The sequence below is a fragment of the Procambarus clarkii genome, chromosome 76 (genome assembly GCF_040958095.1).
Source record: "Procambarus clarkii isolate CNS0578487 chromosome 76, FALCON_Pclarkii_2.0, whole genome shotgun sequence".
NCBI lineage: Eukaryota > Metazoa > Arthropoda > Malacostraca > Decapoda > Cambaridae > Procambarus > Procambarus clarkii.
In genome coordinates this window covers 20,913,604-20,932,108 of record NC_091225.1, presented here as the reverse complement: position 1 = coordinate 20,932,108, position 18,505 = coordinate 20,913,604, and the positions used below count along the sequence as shown (strand labels likewise).

Genomic DNA, 18,505 nt, shown 5'->3' with positions numbered 1-18,505 from the left:
GGCCAAAGCTGAAATATGCAGCAGTTGTGTGGTGCCCATATCTTAAGAAGCACATCAACAAACTGGAAAAGGTGCAAAGACATGCCACCAAGTGGCTTCCAGAACTGAAGGACAAGAGCTACGAGAAGATCTCGAATGTAGGTTCGAATCCTCGTCACGGCCCTTATGGATTTGTTTACGAGGAGAGGTTAGAGGCATTAAATATACCAAAACTAAAAGATAGAAGAAAAAAGACAATATGATAACTACGTACAATATAGTAATGGGAATCGATAAAATTGATAAGGAAGAATTCCTGAGACATGGAACTTCAAGAACAAGATGTCATAGATTTAAACTAACGAAACAAAGCAGCCGGAGAAATATAAGAACATTCACTTTCGCAAGCAGAGTGGTAGACGGTTGGAACAAGTTATGTGAGAAGGTGGTGGAGGCCAAAACTGTCAGTAATTTCAAAGAGTTATATGACAGAGTGCTGGGAAGATGGGACACCATGAACATAGTTCTCATCCTGTAGCTTCGCTTAGGTAATTACTCTCAAGTAATTACTGTTTGCAAAAGTGAACTTTCTAATATTTTAGCAGCATCTCTGCTTCCTTTGCTTGAATCTTGAAGTTGCAGTTTTCAAGAATTTCTCTGTCAATTCCTGTTAATATTTTATATGTAGTAACTATATTTCCTCTTTTTCTTCTATCTTTCAGCTTTGGCAAATTTAACACCTCTTAGTTCTTGTTTTTCATTTCCAGAAGCCATTTAGTAGTACTCCATGTCTTTACACCTTACCCAGTTCGTTGATGTGCTTCTTTGAGATATGGGCACCATACAACTGCTGCATATTCCAGTTTCTGTCTCACAAAAGGCAATGCCTGGGTTATCTAGTCAAATCAAACCCAAATAGGTTGCACCACCTAAGTTTTGGCTGGCCCCAGAATTCAAATCTGCCATCAGAATGTGCATTTTGCACATCAATATCTGTAATAGTAGTCAGAGGTGTCTGGGTAGACCTGGTCATTGATCTAAAATAATGCTCCATTTAAGTGTTGGGAGCCTCCAAATTATAAATTGTCATCAGAACATACATTTTGCATGGCATTGTTATGAAAAACTGGACTCCAAAAATTTTGTTTATACTTCATGAGGTAAACAATGGAAGCTGACTGCAACTCGCCCGTAACAGTCTCCTTTAACCCACAAGTCACCCTACAAAGTTGAGTGAGGCTAAACCCAAGCCTTTAATCTCTAACCTTGGACAGACAGATTTTCTTGTATGTACTGTATGTAGATGTCAATGCAAAATTATAGGATCATGTGGGTATGTGATCCAGTATTGCTGAACTGGGTTGGGTAAAACGTTGGTGGAACTCTGCAGCAGAGAGTGTATTGCTTTACCTGGGACCCTATGAACTGTTTTATTTAATTTAAGGGGTGGTAATCTCTGGGACAAAAGGTCCCTATTTATAATATGTTTCTTGGTTGTGTTTATTTCCATCCACATTGCATGTTCCATGTATTCTTTTTCACTCCACCTGTGGCCAGGGTTACCTTCCCTGTTAGATGCCCTATGTTTTTCCTGCTCCTCCAGAGATACCTGCTCTGAGGAGTTGGGGTTCTTTCCTTGCATATTGTTTCCTCTTAGAGTCCTTTTTCCTTCCAGGTCTTATGAGACTTCCTCTCTCCACAGTGAGATGTTGGGAAGTTGATATAGTTGTGTTCATGTATATTTGTAGTATTGTATAGTGCTCAGTCCTGATTCTTGGGTGTTTTGGTGCCTCATGCTTTGACTGGGTGTGTGCTTGGGTTGTGAAGGGATTCTTCCTTTTTCTGTGACATTGAAAGCCTTCCCTCTTCAGGCTAATTGAGTAATGGTCAGGTGTGCGACTTGCAGACACATTTCCTCTGCACTTGATATGCCTGCTTGTTTTTGTAAAGGTCTTGGCAGCAAGTACCCATTGCAGCAAAGAGATGTTTACTTGATGTTTTCTGAAGGCTGGGATGTGTTGTATGATGGGCCGCTCTCAGCTTGCCCTTGTGGGTGCCTGTTTACCAGACCAGGAGACCTGGTCGAGTACCAGGCCATGGGGATGTTGAGCCCCAAAATCATTGCAAGGTACCTGTGCCTGTGTTGTTTAATCTGAGGGCTTCTTCCCATTTTCTTTTCAGACTGCTCAGTAGGCTTTGGCCTTGTTTGCATGCCTTTGCCTTGTTTTGTAGGTGTTGAGTTCCAGGCTGATAGGGGGCACTTGCTCTTGCCCTTGATGTGTTGCTTTGGCTATGGTTCAGTGTTGTCTTGCAGCTTCCCAACCCGTCTTGCCGGTTGAGAGACTGTACAACTTTGGGTTTTGTGCCTTCAGGTTTTGGAGGTGGATAGCTTAGTGACTGCAGCAGGTAGGGCTGTTCCCACCAGGATTTTCATGCTGGTCTCAGGGCTTTCCTGCTCAGTTGTCCCACAAATTTTGTGGTGTGTTTCAGGTGGTTAACTTTTGTCTCCCATTCCTGTCTATTTTCAGCGTACAGCGTTCGCCCCATCCCTAAGTACGTTCCTGGGTCTTGGGGGTTATGGCTTGGTTTTGCCCCTCAGGAGATTTACTGCCAGATCTCTACACATCTCAGTCATCAGAGCTTTCTTTGGAGTCTCCTTTGGAATTGTAACCATTTGTTGTTTTGGATCTGAACTCGTTCTCATTTACGGGTGGCATTACAACCTGTTGTGATGGAGTTTTCTGTAGGGAGAACCTAGGTGGCTCCCTGGAGCTAGCTTTCTGGATAATCCTACACATATTACGTTATATCAGGCCCTTTGGTGTCAAACAGGCCTACCAGAGACTAGACAAAATCTGATTTACTTAATAGAGCCACAGAGAGCAGAGGATACTAAATCACCATAACCTAAGAGGACAATCTACCAGAAACATTGAGTGTACCAAAACATACAACTGTATGGAAAATATAAGCAAAACTGACAACTAGGAACACAATGGGTCATTAAAACCACTAGTTACATCGTCCCACTGCCAGGTGATGGCCCCAGCAGCTCAGGGACCCATCAGCAATACCATATTTAGTCATGTGCTTGGTGTGACTCTATATTCCTCCTTTCAGGTCAAGATTTTTTCATCCAGGTAAGAGCTAGCTATCTTTTTAAACTCTTGTTCTGCAAGGGCCTGTGCTTGTGTTTCAATTATGGTATTACAGTATCTTCATCTGTGTGATTTGTTTTATATACCTCACGGCTGAGTGGACTTTGAGTTACCTGTTTGCCTCGAGCTGCATGTGTTTAGGATAAACTTCCCGAGGCACACACTAATGGTTGCCTCCGTTCAGTCAGGTTTAACTTCCCTTGAGAATTCGGATTTTCTGTTCCTTTGTAATTGCTTCCTTTCAGAGGGTCTGCTTCTGAGTAATGCATGAGTCATTAACTCATCAGTAAGGCTCTGAAGTTGGGATAGACTGGGTTTTACTTTGGGGTTCATGGGTATGTGTGTAATAGATTTGCTGCACATCACTTTGGTGCATTTTGCATTTTTCCCAAAACTGGGTTTAGTGTTTGTTCAAGGTGGGTGTTTTCTATGATCAGTGTTACTGGTTTAATTTTAATTCTTGGATCTGGAGAGTCCTAGCTGGTCTCTGGCGTGGTTCAGCTTTGAACTTGCTTACCAAGCCTGCTCTTGCAGGGTGTTTGGTTCCCTGTTTGGCTCCTCGCTCCCCATGTGGGTTTCTGGGTGCAGACAATGAGTCCCAATAATGTGGCTGAAGAATATGATGACTAAACCACATATCAGAAGATGGAGAAATGATGACGTATCTTGGACATGTGGTTTAGTCATCATATGCCTCTGGGTGCTGGCTGGTTTCCTGATTTTGCTCTTTTTGTACAGGTTTCCAACATTTCATCTGTCCTCGGCACTTGAGCAGGCAGTCTTGCCTAAGATTCCTTCTGTGGTTCGGGGCTTCTTTTTTGGTACTGGAGCCCCAATCTCGCTCTGGCTTGTGAGCTTTACCTCTTTCTGTGGGAAATTGGTGTGATTTTTTTTTTTGATACCCAACTGCTCCTGTGGCATTTGGGGAGCTGTTTTTTTGCTGTGTCAGCATGTCTTTTAGGATGGTTGATTCTGGCTTCTTGCTTTGCCCTGCTCCAGGATATGTATGTTGGCCTTCATCATTTTCTTTGTTCGTGGAGGTTCATTGCCCTATTCTGTGTGTTCCATGTTTGGTATATACTGGAGCTGTTCTCCAGTCATCGTCAGGGGTAGCCTGACTTGGTGGAATGAAAACAAATCTTATCCTGCATGGTTTTCATTAAATATTAATTTACTGCACAATACATTGAATTTCCACTGAATTTTATAGAAAAACTTAGTCTAAAGAAAGAGTTTTGGGCCTGGGTTGAAAAAGATCACACAAGGTATTTTCATTCTGAGACCACTGTACTTAATTTATTTAAATGAAATATGTATCCTGGTCTTGGAATGAGCTTAATGAAGATTTCCATAAGATCCTTAACAAAAATTTATGGAATATGAACTTGGCCTGTACTGGATAAACTGAAATGTTGCAGTGCACACTAGTAACCTGTATAAAGGAGTACTTTTCAAACATTTCTCTATGAATTAAAAGCTTTAAGCAATAACAGAGTTTACACATTACTGCTGTATGAGAATTAAGATATTTAATATTTAAATGTGGATTGTGAGTTAGTAAGGTCTAGAAATATGCAAGTTAGCTGCATCCTACAAGTAATTAGAAACTGCATAGTAGAATCAAGTGTTTATTGGCATTTGCAATCAAAGGGTAAAAAGTAAGGAGGAATCTATTCAGAAACTAAGTTAAGAATTATTGTATTTTAAGGCACTTAACATCGTGGGTTCAAAAAAGTTATTGCAATTGTCGTCAAATTTTTGGTTTATACACACATTGATTTTTGTAAGTTATGAATTGCAGAAAGCTAACAAAAATAAATTAATATATACAATCACAAATTCTGAAATTTAATAAACTTATAAATTATTTTAGTTTTACTCTTTATTGTGGTGTTGTTAAACATTCTAAAAAAATTACTCTTCAGTCCCCCTCAGAGCATAGAAAACCATGCACATAGCCATGATGATCTGGAGAATATTGCTGGACCATTGGGTGATGTGGCAATGCATTCCAGCCATGAACTTCACCATGCAGGTATATACTGTATAGTTGTTCAGTATTATATAGATTCCAAGCATTGCTATCACATACACACCTATTTTATGTATTCATTGTCGATTGGTTTTCCTCACACTTAAATTAATAATTTATAGGATTTATGTTAACTGTATTCATATGTTTTGATTTCATAATATTGCATTCAGCCAAAAGTAATATATAAATGACATTTCATGCGAGATCAGAGCACACCAGAACGCTCGAAGAAAATGGAACAGAAAAGTTGGTAGCAGGAATGTCCCAAATTTTGGCACGGACGAAAGCACTTCCCTTCACTCGACACCATTTTCTGAAATGCACCAATAGTCAATCCCCGCATTGTTCAGAAGCTCTGACTACAAGAAGGATAATAATCTACTTATGGAAAACCCACTGCCAGCCACAAAAAAAGAGAATAGAATCCATAGAGATGAGCAGTCCAGGGGTTTAATCTGCAAGTGAGGGAAGGGGAGATTTGTTTTCCAGATGGGAATACAGTATTGGATATGTGCACAAAATCCACGCCTTGGAAACATGTCCTAGCTATCAAGTACAGTATCTGATAAAAAAGAAGACAGTAGTATTAAAAACCCAACTTCAGAACACGCCAGCAGTGCACAGACTAGGAGGCACAGTCTAAAAAAATGGGAAAATGATCCAGGTCCAAGAGGACACAAACCTTTTAGGTAAAACTACCCCAACGCCAGGAGAGCAGATACTTCCTGCCTTATGAGACTACCCTGTGAAAAACCGGGTACGCACTCAACCAGCAGAGATGGGTACATGGCCTCTTTGATACAGTACCCCATAAAAGGCTGCTACAAAAGTTGGAGCAGTAGGCAGAAGTAAAAGGTAAGGTGCTCCAGTGGATAAGGGAATATCTAAGCAACAGGAAACAGCGAGTAATTGTGAGGGGGGAAGATATCAAAGTGGCGAGATGTCACCAGTGGAGTTCCACAAGGCTCTGTACTTGGATTCATCCTGTATCTAATATATGTAAATGATCTTCCAGAGGGTATAGACTAATTCCTCTCAATGTTTGCTTATGATGCAAAAATTGAGAAGAATCAAGACAGATGAAGATAGAGAGAGAGAGACTACAGGATGACCTGGACAAACTGGAGGAATGGTCTAGAAAGTGGCTACAAAAGTTTGACTCAGGAAAGTGTAACGTAATGAAATTAGGCAAAGGGAGCAGGAGGCTGAACACAAGGTACCATCTGGGAGGTGAAATCCTGCAAGAGTCAAATAGAGAGAAAGATATACAAATACAATAGGACCAAGTGAGGCTTGTAAAACAGGCACATGAAGCAACTACCAAAGATTAGAATGGTCCACAAGTAGATGGGACCCCACAGGATAGAGTCCAAAGGATGGCCAACACTTGCCTAAAACATTCCTGGACCTGAAGACCTGGTGACTGATGGAGTGATCTGATGTGGCAGACATCAGGCGAATGACTGAGGGTTGATGACCAGAGGATCCAACAACTCCCATTGTGCTGATGGTGCAGGGGTCAGTAGTTAGGGTGTATGACCTAATCACTGGGGAATTGCTTTCCAAGTGTTTTGCTGAATTGTTTGTTTACTTTCTTGACCGTGCTGTTGTCTGTTTTACATTGCTTGCTTTTTGGGGGTTTGAATCCTCAGTGAGGTTGGTCATGAATCCCCTACTCCTTGTACTTCCTTGAAGGGAACCAAATTTGGCCTCTGGTTCTCTGGGAATATTTTAGGGCCATTCCATGCTAAATCATCACAACTCCTAACACGACCATCTCAGATTTACATGAAATTTGGTAGGATGTTAAAGGACATAAAGTAACATTTACAGGCAAAATTTAAGCCCTCCGTGATACATGATATTCATACAGCAGGGTTGCCAGTGTAATAAAATATGCAAAATTTTTGCCTACATGTTCAATAAAAAAATTTACAACTTTGCTTCTATTTGAGGTAGAAACTTCATGTTGGGCTTGTTGTGAAGCTAAGAAAAAATTTACATTAAAAATAGGTTTACTTTAAATATTGAATTTTTCTGGAGGGAGTCCTCTTGTGGCTTCCTCCAGCCGCATAAAATGTCATATCAGCCGCAGATACTGGTACTGTAGTTCTGTTAGGACTGTTGGGGATCAGCGCCAGAATCTGGCCTCCTCACAGGTGCTGAGAGCAGAGCAGGGCTCTGCCTCCCCCACACTGAAAGTGGGAAATGAGATAGTGATGATGATGCAACACTATACTGTATTTGTATTCATTTTATATTGGATAGGGTATTAAGATAGTCAAATGTTTTCAATTCATGTGGTAGACGTTTGAGATGCCCCTCAATTATTTATTTATTTTGTATTTACTTTCATCAGGTGAGGCTGTGGAAGCAGAACATCTCAAAACTAAAGTTCGTGTTCTCTGTTGGGTGATGACAAACCCAAGCAACCATGAGAAGAAAGCACGTCACATTAAAGCCACATGGGCACGGCGGTGCAACAAGCTGGTCTTCATAAGTAGTGAAGAAGGTTTGTAATATATTGCCTTGTAAGCATCATATCCTTGTTTACAGATCTAATGAAATTTTTTGCATTGGAAAGAATGATTCCATTGTATCATCTTTAAGCAAAACATAATTCCTCTTTAGTCCTAGGAAAGGAGGTGCTCTGTTAGTGTGTTGCAAGCTTTTATGTTATATTGAAATGTATTATTTTGCAGTTGTGTCAAATATTGGTTATGCATTCTAAATCTATATGTTGTGCATTACAAGAACATGTGTACATATATGTAAGAAGAGGCCAATCCGTCGAACATACAGCACCAGCAATACAAAGAAATAAGAAACAACTACACGGCAGTGAGAAGAAAGGCAGAAAGAGAGTTTGAGAAAGGTATAGTAGACAAATGTGAAACAGAACCAGGCCTATTCTATAAATTCATTAAAAGCAAATTTCAGGTAAAGGATAATATTCAGAGATTGAAAATGGGAAAGAATTCACAGATTATGAAAAGGAAATGTGTGAAACACTAAATGCACAATTCTTAAGTATGTTTGTTCAAAATAAAATGTTCAGAGAACCAGACACAATAAGAATTAGAGAGAACAACATAGAGCACATAAAGGTATCTAGAGACAAAGTTGGAAAAAAATGCTTAAGGAGTTAAGTAAGACCAAAGCCTAGGTGGAGTTTCACCATGGGTTCTGAGAGAATGTGCACCTGAAGCATTACACTTCAACTGATTTTCAGTCGTCTGTGTACAGGAGTCTTGGCAGATATATGGAAAAAGCTCACATAGTTCCAGTCTAGAAAAGTGGCAACAAGGAAGACTCTTTTAATTATAGACTTATGTCATTGGCAAGAGTAGTAGTCAAAACATTGGACAAAATAATTACAGTAAATCCTAATGGATAGAATACCTGGGAAGAAATGATATAATAACAGAGACAGTATGGGTTTTGATCAGGAAGATCCTGTGTAACAAATCTACTTAGTTTCTGTGATAGAGCCACATAGCTTTTACAGGAAAGAGATGGTTGGGTTGATTGCATTTATCTGGACCTAAAAAAAAAGGCTGTCTATAAAGTCCCACAAAAGAGGTTGTTCTGGAAACGAACATACTGGAGGAATGATAAGGAGGCTCTAACATGGATGAAAAAAATGACAGAAATGAGGGCAGTATTCAGAGGCAATATATCAGACTGGAGAAATGTCACTAGTGGAGTACCACATTATTCAGCTCTTGCACCAGAAATGTTCATTGCCTACATAAACAATCTACCAGAAGGAATACAGAATTGTACGAACATGTTTGCTGATGATGCCAAGATACTAGGAAAAGTAAGAAACTTAGACAATTGTCATGCCCTCAAGAAGACCTGAACAAAATAATTGTAAGGAGCAACACTTGACAGATGGAATTTAATGTGAATAAATGCCATATGGAATGTGGAATAGGAGAAAATATGCACACACAACCTACAAATGAAGTGAAAAAACTTTAAAGAATTCTGATAAGGAGAGAGATCTAGGGGTAGTTCTAGTCAGAAAACTGTCACCTTAGGATTACATAAAGAAAATTGTGAGAGCAGCCTATGCTACAATTTCCAGTTTTAGAAGTGCTTTGAAATACTGTACATGGATGGCAAAATACTAAAGAAATTGTTCACAACCTGTGTGAGATCAAAGTTGGAATATGCAGAGGTTGTATGGTGCCCATATCTTAAGATGCACATCAACAAACAAGAAAAGGTGCAAAGTCATGCAACAAAATGGCTTCTGGAACTGAAAGACAAGAGCTATGAGGAGAAGTTAGAGGCATTAAATATGCCAAAGCTAGAAGATAGAAGAAAAAGAGGCGATATGATCACTAAGCACAAAATAGTAACAAGAATTTAGAAAATTGTTACAGAAGAATTCTTGAGACCTGGAACTTCAAGAACACAAGGTCATAGATTTAAGCTAACTAAACAAAGCTGCCAAAGCAGTATTAGAAAATTCTCGCAAACAGATTAGTAGACGGTTGGAACAAGTTAGGTGAGAAGATAGTAGAGGCCAAAACTGTCAGTAGTTTTAAATCATTATATGACAAAGAGTGCTGGTAAGATGGGACACCGTGAACATAGCTCTCATCCTGTAACTACCCTTACCTTAAGTAAGTACACTTAGGTAATTACTGAAAATGGTAACATACTCAATCATCTAATAATGTCATGTGCTTCTTTCTGGCCACTGAATGCCCAGTTATTAATTCTCCCCCACCCTCTTCAATTTCCTCCCCCCCCCCACCCCCTCTGGCACATGGCACTTTGAGCTTGGCAATTACTTTATTAACTTGTGTTCTTACCTGAAGCATACCTGAAAAGGGTTCTGGGAGTTTTACTATTCCCCGAGCCCAGCCTGAGGCCAGGCTCGACTTGAGGGTATCCTTATAATGCACCCAAAATTAGCCAGTGCAGGCTACTGATAACTTGGCCCTGTATGACTAACCATCCTGTTGATGGGTATTTTTAACATCTTGTTAAAAATTGTTTAGCAGATAATTGATCACTGTAATATTAACACTTTTAACATTCCAACCTGTTGGTGCATGCCCGACCATACAATGTCGTCTTACAAAGTACGTCACTTTTCGCTCGTATGCGTTACATAAGGCCAAAAATTGTCGTACTAGAAAGTGGAAGCGGCTCGTGAAAGTGGCGTACTGTCCCGTTTTCTGTTTTGGGTCCTCTGGTAGGTTAGGAGAAGACACTTTAAATGGACCATTTTCTTAACGTTGAGAAACTTTAGGAGGACGGGCTGGACCATAGGCATTCTGGGCATCTCAAGACCCCACTCAATGAAACCTCCCACTCAAGACCCCCACTCAATGATGTTTATGCCTATTTTAGGTTTTCTCGGTCAGCTTTCAGATTCAATTAATTTGGTGTGAAATTTTTCTCAAATTAATTTGCTTGAGTATAGTTGTAAAGTAATTTTTTTTATAATGGATCATGAGTGAAAGTGCTAAATATATGAATGTTTATGAACATTTCAACATTCCTCACATTCTTTTCAACATTCCTCATGGATTTTTCAACATAAAAATACAAAATATAGAAATGTGTGTACACGATCGGTCCATATCACTGTACAGTATAAAGAAAAACACAACTCGTATTATTTTTTGGCAGGTAATTTATAAAGCATTGTGAAAATAGTCACAAGAAGAGCAGTTACCATCTTGCGTGATAGGTACATGATCGTCGGTTGAGGTGATCTTTTGATGGTCCCCTGATACATTGGTTGGTCTCCTGATACAACCCGTTCTTGCACTTTCGTATAGTCAACATTGACTTATTAAATACGTGCATATGTGACATACTAATTTATTGTGACTATTTTCGTTTACCTTGAAAAGCTTCATAGAAAACACCGACCTTACGTAACCTTCTTAGTATGTTAAGATAAGCATCTTATTGCTTTGTAATTACAATTGTTACTTAACCTATACCTATAATAGGTTAAGTAACAATTGTAATTACGAAGCAATAAGATGCTTATCCTAACATACTAAGAAGGTTAGGTAAGGTCAGTGTTTTCTATGAAGCTTTTCAAGGTAAACTAAAATATTCACAGTAAATTAGTATGTCACATATGCACTTATTTAATAAGTCAATATTGACTGTAAGTGCGAGAACAGGTTGCCTGATAAGCTAGGCACACTTTGTGCTCCAGATAAAAAAAAAAAGAACCAAAAAAGTAATGATTAAAATTGATTTCCAGATTTTCAAGATGAATGACATATTTTAGCATCATTAGAACATTTACTGTCAAAGTTCGGATAAAGTGTTTTAGCGTTATCGAAACCAAAAGTGTCTAGACACTATTTTTTGTTTACATTCTATATTGCCATGTACTAATATGTCTCTGATATAAAAACAGACAAGGAGCTTGGAGCTGTGGCATTGAAAGTTGGTGAAGGACGTGATCACTTGTGGGAAAAGACCAAGGCAGCCTTCATCTATGTGTATAATAACCATTATAATGATGCAGACTGGTTCTTGAAGGCTGATGATGACACGTCAGTATTTCATCTCATTTCCTTTTGTTATTCTGCACTGTATTTGACTAAATGTTATAGGGCTACGTAAATATTTTTGCAGTTTTACTTCACAGTATTTGCTTGTAACAAGGAATTTGCACGTGAATTGATGCTTTAATAACGTCATAAATTAAAGTATTGTACAGTATTTTTAAAGTAGATAGTTGATAAATAAACTCCTCTTTAAGCAGATATGTGATATTTTAACATCTTTTTAGGTATGTTATCGTTGAAAACCTTCGGTATATGCTGAGCCCTTACAATGCAGATGATCCTATATGGTTTGGATGCCGTTTCAAAAAATACGTCAAACAAGGATATATGAGTGGAGGTATAATTAAATTGTTGGTTGTAAAGCTTGTTTAATACACCATTAGATTTATGTTGAAGTGCACTACATTGCTTAAAAATTCTTAGACTGTGATTCTTTTTATGGCTGAATTTTAAATTTATTGTTTGCTGGACATTTGCATTTCTTACATAATTTGCAAACACTGTGTGGCTTTTACTTAGTGTTATTTTAAAGTTTTGCAAATTATCAGATTGACAGTTAGAAATATATCATTAGAACTTTTTAATTTTAAGTTCATTCTCTTTATTGATTTACCTGTGTACAGTATTTGTAAAAATGCTTGTTTTAAAATGTTGAATGTTTAAAAATCCTGAAAACTCATACGAAAGTTGAAAAAATTGGTCAATTATTTCTAATTCCACCTGTCATAATTTTATATTGCATTTTTGTTTCATTTTCTAAATAATAATAATGATAATCTTCGCAATAGCAGATATAAAATCAAAAGAAAACATGACATGTTCATGTACCCGCTTGCCTTGCATCCTGTCAAGCTGTCATGCTGAACTCTTGCCAGAATATGAGTTTTCTGGATGTAGACATGAATAGTAAGGAGAGCAATCATAGATATATATCATGGCATTTATTAAGCACCTGTATTTGTTCAGCTTTTTCCCACTTTACAACAGGATGTAACATGCAGAAATTTCTGACCATATTTGTCACCACTTACATTATACAGTACTTCTTCCTGCTCACACTTTGGATAGGCAAAAATTGGAAAGATAATTTCTGCCTTTCCGAAGATCAATTGCAACTTAAATATTAAAGCAAGAAATAGCATCCTAATTATTTGGTATCTAAATTTTGGTTAGTAAAGGTGATATTTCGACAAATGCGAGGTACATTATTCTTTACACACAGAGATCACACTAACGTGATGCATCAAATGAACAAATCCACAAGGGCAGTGACGAGGATTCGAACCTGCGTCTGGGAGCATCCCAGACACTGCATTATACAGTGTCCCAGCAGTGTCTGGGATGCTCCCAGACGCAGGTTCGAATCCTCGTCACTGCCCTTGTGGATTTGTACATTACTCTTTGTTTAAAAGCTCTTGAGCTGGTAGTACACCACTTATTTTTTCCATTCAAGGCCATTCTTTTATATGAAAGCTACTAAAAATTTATCAGGATTTATATGAAAGCTGCTCAACATTATGCTCTGCACACATACAGATTTGTATTTCTAATTCATGCCATTTAAATGTGCAGTATTTTAAATCTGTCAGCAATTTAACATTAATTTATCTCATTTTGATCTTTTCAAACTTTTAATTGTGGTTGAAATCTTGGCAGTATACAGTTTTGTCACAGTATATTGCTATACATTCTCTTACAATTTTGCATTTGTCGGAAACAAGCTTGTATATTGTGCCTTGTTTTGTCTACCACTATGATTAACCTGTTGGTCTCTTCATAGAGATCAGGATTTATATGAAAGCTGCTCAACATTATGCTCTGCACACATACAGATTTGTATTTCTAATTCATGCCATTTAAATGTGCAGTATTTTAAATCTGTCAGCAATTTAACATTAATTTATCTCATTTTGATCTTTTCAAACTTTTAATTGTGGTTGAAATCTTGGCAGTATACAGTTTTGTCACAGTATATTGCTATACATTCTCTTACAATTTTGCATTTGTCGGAAACAAGCTTGTATATTGTGCCTTGTTTTGTCTACCACTATGATTAACCTGTTGGTCTCTTCATAGAGTGGGAAGACCTAAAGAAGATAGTGTGTTGAAGATATACTAAATTACATCTGTCCTTTCACTATATCATTCATTACTAAGTGTACATGCAGTGCTTTTCATGAGTTAACACATACAAACATTCTCCTTTTTCACAAACTGCTTTGCACTTACTACATTTACTTGATTTAAAGTCACTTTTTTTAAATAGGGTATTCAAAATATTGAACTGTTACTTTGATCCCTTGGTTGTACCCCGAGCAGTCCTGTGGTTACTACCTGAGTGGTACTTGGTTGCTTCCCCAAACAGTCCCTTGGTTGCTCCCCTAAGAAGTCCCTTGGTTGCTTCCCTAGCAATCCCTTGGTTGCTCCCCTAAGAAGCCCCTTGATTGCTTCCATAGCAGTCCTTTGTTGCTTCCCTAACAGTCCCTTGGTTGCCCCCCTGTGCGATTCCTTGGTTGCTCCCCAAGAGGTCTTTTGGTTGCTTCCCTAGCAGTCCCTTGGTTGCTTCCCTAGCAGTCCCTTGGTTGCTGCCCGTGCAGTCCCTTGGTTGCTTTCCTAGCAGTCCCTTGGTTGCTTTCCTAGCAGTCCCTTGGTTGCTTTCCTAGCAGTCCCTTGGTTGCTTTCCTAGCAGTCCCTTGGTTGCTTTCCTAGCAGTCCCTTGGTGGCTTCCCAAACGGTCCCATGGTCTCTTTCCTACCACCCTACTTTTCATCTACATTTCAGTTACTGCTATAGCGTCTAGTGTTTCTGTGCAGACAAGAGCATTTAAATAGTTCTAACATCTGACTACAGTATTTGTGTAATACACCTTAAGATATTGTTATGTTGAGATCTGTCCCCATTCCTGCTCCCCTCACCCAAACTCCCTCCCCCTTCTCACCATCACATGGCTCCATTGCCCCCTTTCCCCAAATTCATTCCCATACCATTATCAACTTAGTTTAAACCCAAACAAACCCTCCAATCAGAGATTCTAATGAATTGCCAAAGACAATAACCCCAGCTCTAGATAAATTAACCCCATCCCAAGCATACATGCCATTCCTTCCATAGAATTTTATCAAGTTTTTATGAATGATATAGCATTGTATTTACAATTATTGTCTAGTTGGCAATTGGCTCACGGTGATCCAGACAGCCACTAATTTCTAACTTAACTTCATGGAAGTACGTCCATATGTGATTGGAATCCCTCCTTTGCTCCTAGTTATATATATACATACAGTCATCAAGGTCGACAAGGCATGTTGATGGGGAAAGAAAATGCCTACACCTGGGTCAGTGAACTTCAGATGGCCATGGTGTGTCAATGCCAAGGCTCTGTGAACCTAAGTGGGCAAACCAGTGTTAGTAAATCTGGGCTGGTAAACTCAGCTATGGCTTCAATGTGCAGTTTGCCAAGGTCAGTAAATTCCAGATGGGGAACTGTTACCTCACCTGGGTCGGTAAACCCTAGATGGCTATGGCGTGCTGATGCAGAGGTGCAATAAACCTTGGACTGGTAAACTCTGCAATTTTTAGTTTTTGGCTGTTGACACGTCATTTATTCCTCATCCTGGGATTATTGAGGATCGGTGACGCCCTCCATTCCCCATCCAGGGTTTACCGACCCAAGTGAGAGCATACTGTTCATCATCCCAAATTTACTGGTCTTAGCGACTGCACATCTTTACCACAGCTGAGTTTATGAATCCAGGTTTGCCAACCCTGAGCTGTCAGATAAATATGATGCATCATACATGGTATTCACTGGAGTACTTGCATCACAAACACCCATATTCACATACAGTACTACAAACATGAGATCACAATATTATATTTTCATCATATTTAGCAGCTTTGTGAAAGCAAATTAGCTTCAGTTGACAACAAAAATGTTTTTGTTTTCATCACAAACACCAACTGACCTATACCACTATCTTATGCCATGAACACTAACATATTGTCACATTTTGCATGATCAGACTAGCAACAAGATCACATTAAATAAGAGCTGTGCCAGATCAGTCAATAGACCTGGTGCAATTTCCTTTATTCCTATAATCTTACGTTGGATATGAATAGGAGCTGCATCATATGGGCCAAAAAGCCTTTTACAGTTTCCAGTATTCTTATGTTCTTATTGTCTTATGTTATCTTTATGGATATTGTTGCAGCAAATATGTTCCAGTTGACGACTGGAAGTGTACATATCATTACTGCAGCATTACATCAGTCATCACCCTCAGTGCAGCATCACATCAGTCATCACCCTCAGTGCAGCATCACATCAGTCATCACCCTCAGTGCAGCATCACATCAGTCATCACCCTCAGTGCAGCATCACATCAGTCATCACCCTCAGTCATCACCCACACACTCACTTCTCGGTCTCTCTCTCTTCCCTTACAATTTAAGCAGGACATTTCATATTCTGAGGGATAATATTCAAGTTAGCTGCTTGTTATATCTTCCACTTTATAAATATAAGCTTCTAATTCCATCAAAGCCCTTTCAATTTTGCGTAGCATCAATGGCATGATTAGCATAGTCACCTTGTGCATTTAAGTTATTGGATGATGATGCATCAGACATGGTCTGCATCATATTGCTAAGGCCCAGGAAGAAAACTAAGGCACTTGGGATTTTTTCAATGCGGCAACCTATCAATTGAGATCTCTAGTGTTGATTGATGTTGCCCCTATAATTGGCGGGACTTTTGAATAAAGTGGGCCACTTTAACACCTCCCTGGATGCACAGTTGAAGGGTTAAATCTTTGCCAGTATGTCCACCTCAGAAATTACAGGGCCACACTCAAAATCAATATGTATCATGTTATGGAGTCTCTGTACATAAAGTTCATTTTCATATAATGGGTTGAAGGTTCCACACATTTATTTGAACTTTAAAGGAGCAAAAGCCCTACTGCTGTTTAGTCCCCAAGTTGTCAGAGTTGATCACTTGATTTAGATTACAAAATAAGTTGACAAGATCACGAATAAATGTGAAAAGTCCAGTTAGTGATTTGTGAACCGGGTTTAACCTTCAGCAGCGTGTCATAACCTAATACTTTGTTGAGCAATGTTATATTTTCTTTGTACAGCAGCATAGGAGTAGCATAATTTATTATGAGGCCAATTAGCAGTTTGGTCGTATGTGTTGATGAAGCATCACTATTATATCAGTATTTCCATCACCCTGGCAAAACCAGTTTTCTCCCTCAATTATTTTCTCAGAGGGTTATTACCATATGATGGCAGAACAGCTTCCAATTTTGTAGTTTTATTATTATATTGTACAGTACTGTAACATTACAGGAATTATTTTGATGTTATTGGCATCAAAGAGCACACTGCTTTGAAATTATTTCATACTGCTATTAGCATTCTAGCATTGCAATGCCTGTATAGTAATGCTAAATCAGTGTGCTTGTACCATAGTATTATGCATGAACACAAACCTCACTCAGTGCACCCAATATGGCAAAGCATGGACTTTAAATAAAAGTTTATCAGTCTTGTAATTATTAATATGTATGCAGGCGATGAGTCACAATAACGTGGCTAAAGTATGTTGACCAGACCACACACTAGAAGGTGAAGGGACGACGACGTTTCGGTCCGTCCTGGACCATTCTCAAGTCGATTGTGAATGGTCCAGGACAAACCGAAACGTCATCGTCCCTTCACCTTCTAGTGTGTAGTCTGGTCAACATTAATATGTATGTTTACACAAGATGAGGGCTTCTCAGTATGTTAACACTTTCGTGAACTGTGTTGCTTTCCCGCTGCTCCTTTAAGATTTTGAATAGTTATGATCACTTCAGCTTAGCATTAAGTCGGTCACTTTTATTTTTGTCTGTCAATGTCACATGCTATTAGGAAGTTGCTATAAATTCAGCTGTTTTAACCATTATCCCTTTAGATTAATTTCATATCAGTACTGGAAAGTTCATAAGATTAACTTGTTATAGCACTTACTTGAATTTGGTCACCATTCAACTTCAAACCCAGACTGGGAAGTGCTACTTTGACAATCTTATATTTGAGTCGTGATTACATTTCACTTAAGCCAATAATTAATTACATAAGTTTTTGCTTTTCAAATTGAATTTGGCTTACCTATATTGTTATTATTTCATTGCTAGCGGATTATAATTAAAAGTAATCTAAATTTGTAACCTAAACTAAAATGTAACATAATATAATCTTAATATAGGCCACAACCAGCCGCATTATGCAGATTTGTCTCATCAATTTATTTTCAAGATCATATGTACTGTATATGTTGATACCGATTATATATCAACTATTTCATTAACTTTCATTTCTTCTTTTGTAATTGACATCATTTTAGAACCTATTGTCTTCCATGATTTCCACTGATCACATGTATAGACAAAGAGAATAAGGGTGAAAAGAAATATAATACGTCCTTGAGGTATTCTACAAATTTGGTCTTTAGAACTACACCTGACCTGGGGCTAGATTCACGAAGCCGTTATGCAAGCACTTACGAACCTAAACATCTTTTCTCAATCTTTGGTGGCTTTGTTTACAATTATTAAACAGTTAATGAGCTCCTGAAGCACTAGGTGACTGTTTATAACAATAACAACAGTTGATTGCGAAGTTTTCATGCTTTTAAACTGTTTAATAAATGTAATCAAAGCCGTCAAAGATTGAGGAAAGATGTACACGTTCGTAAGTACTTGCGTAACTGCTTCGTGAATCGG

At 38.6% G+C, this 18,505-nt stretch overlaps 1 protein-coding gene across 5 annotated transcripts in view; it reads left to right on the top strand.

The window, feature by feature from the left end:
• The window catches only part of LOC123771467 (glycoprotein-N-acetylgalactosamine 3-beta-galactosyltransferase 1), a 46,657-nt gene that overhangs the window by 14,807 nt on the left and 13,345 nt on the right, over positions 1 to 18,505 (top strand). For all 5 annotated transcript variants that reach the window (XR_011224820.1, XM_069313724.1, XM_069313722.1 and 2 more), the window contains 4 exons: positions 5,063 to 5,172; positions 7,532 to 7,684; positions 11,579 to 11,717; positions 11,957 to 12,069. Coding sequence is in view for 4 of the 5 variants with exons in the window: in XM_069313722.1 (XP_069169823.1) it covers positions 5,063 to 5,172; positions 7,532 to 7,684; positions 11,579 to 11,717; positions 11,957 to 12,069 (515 nt within the window). In the remaining variant the exon portion in view is untranslated. The remainder of the gene's footprint in view (positions 1 to 5,062; positions 5,173 to 7,531; positions 7,685 to 11,578; positions 11,718 to 11,956; positions 12,070 to 18,505) is intronic.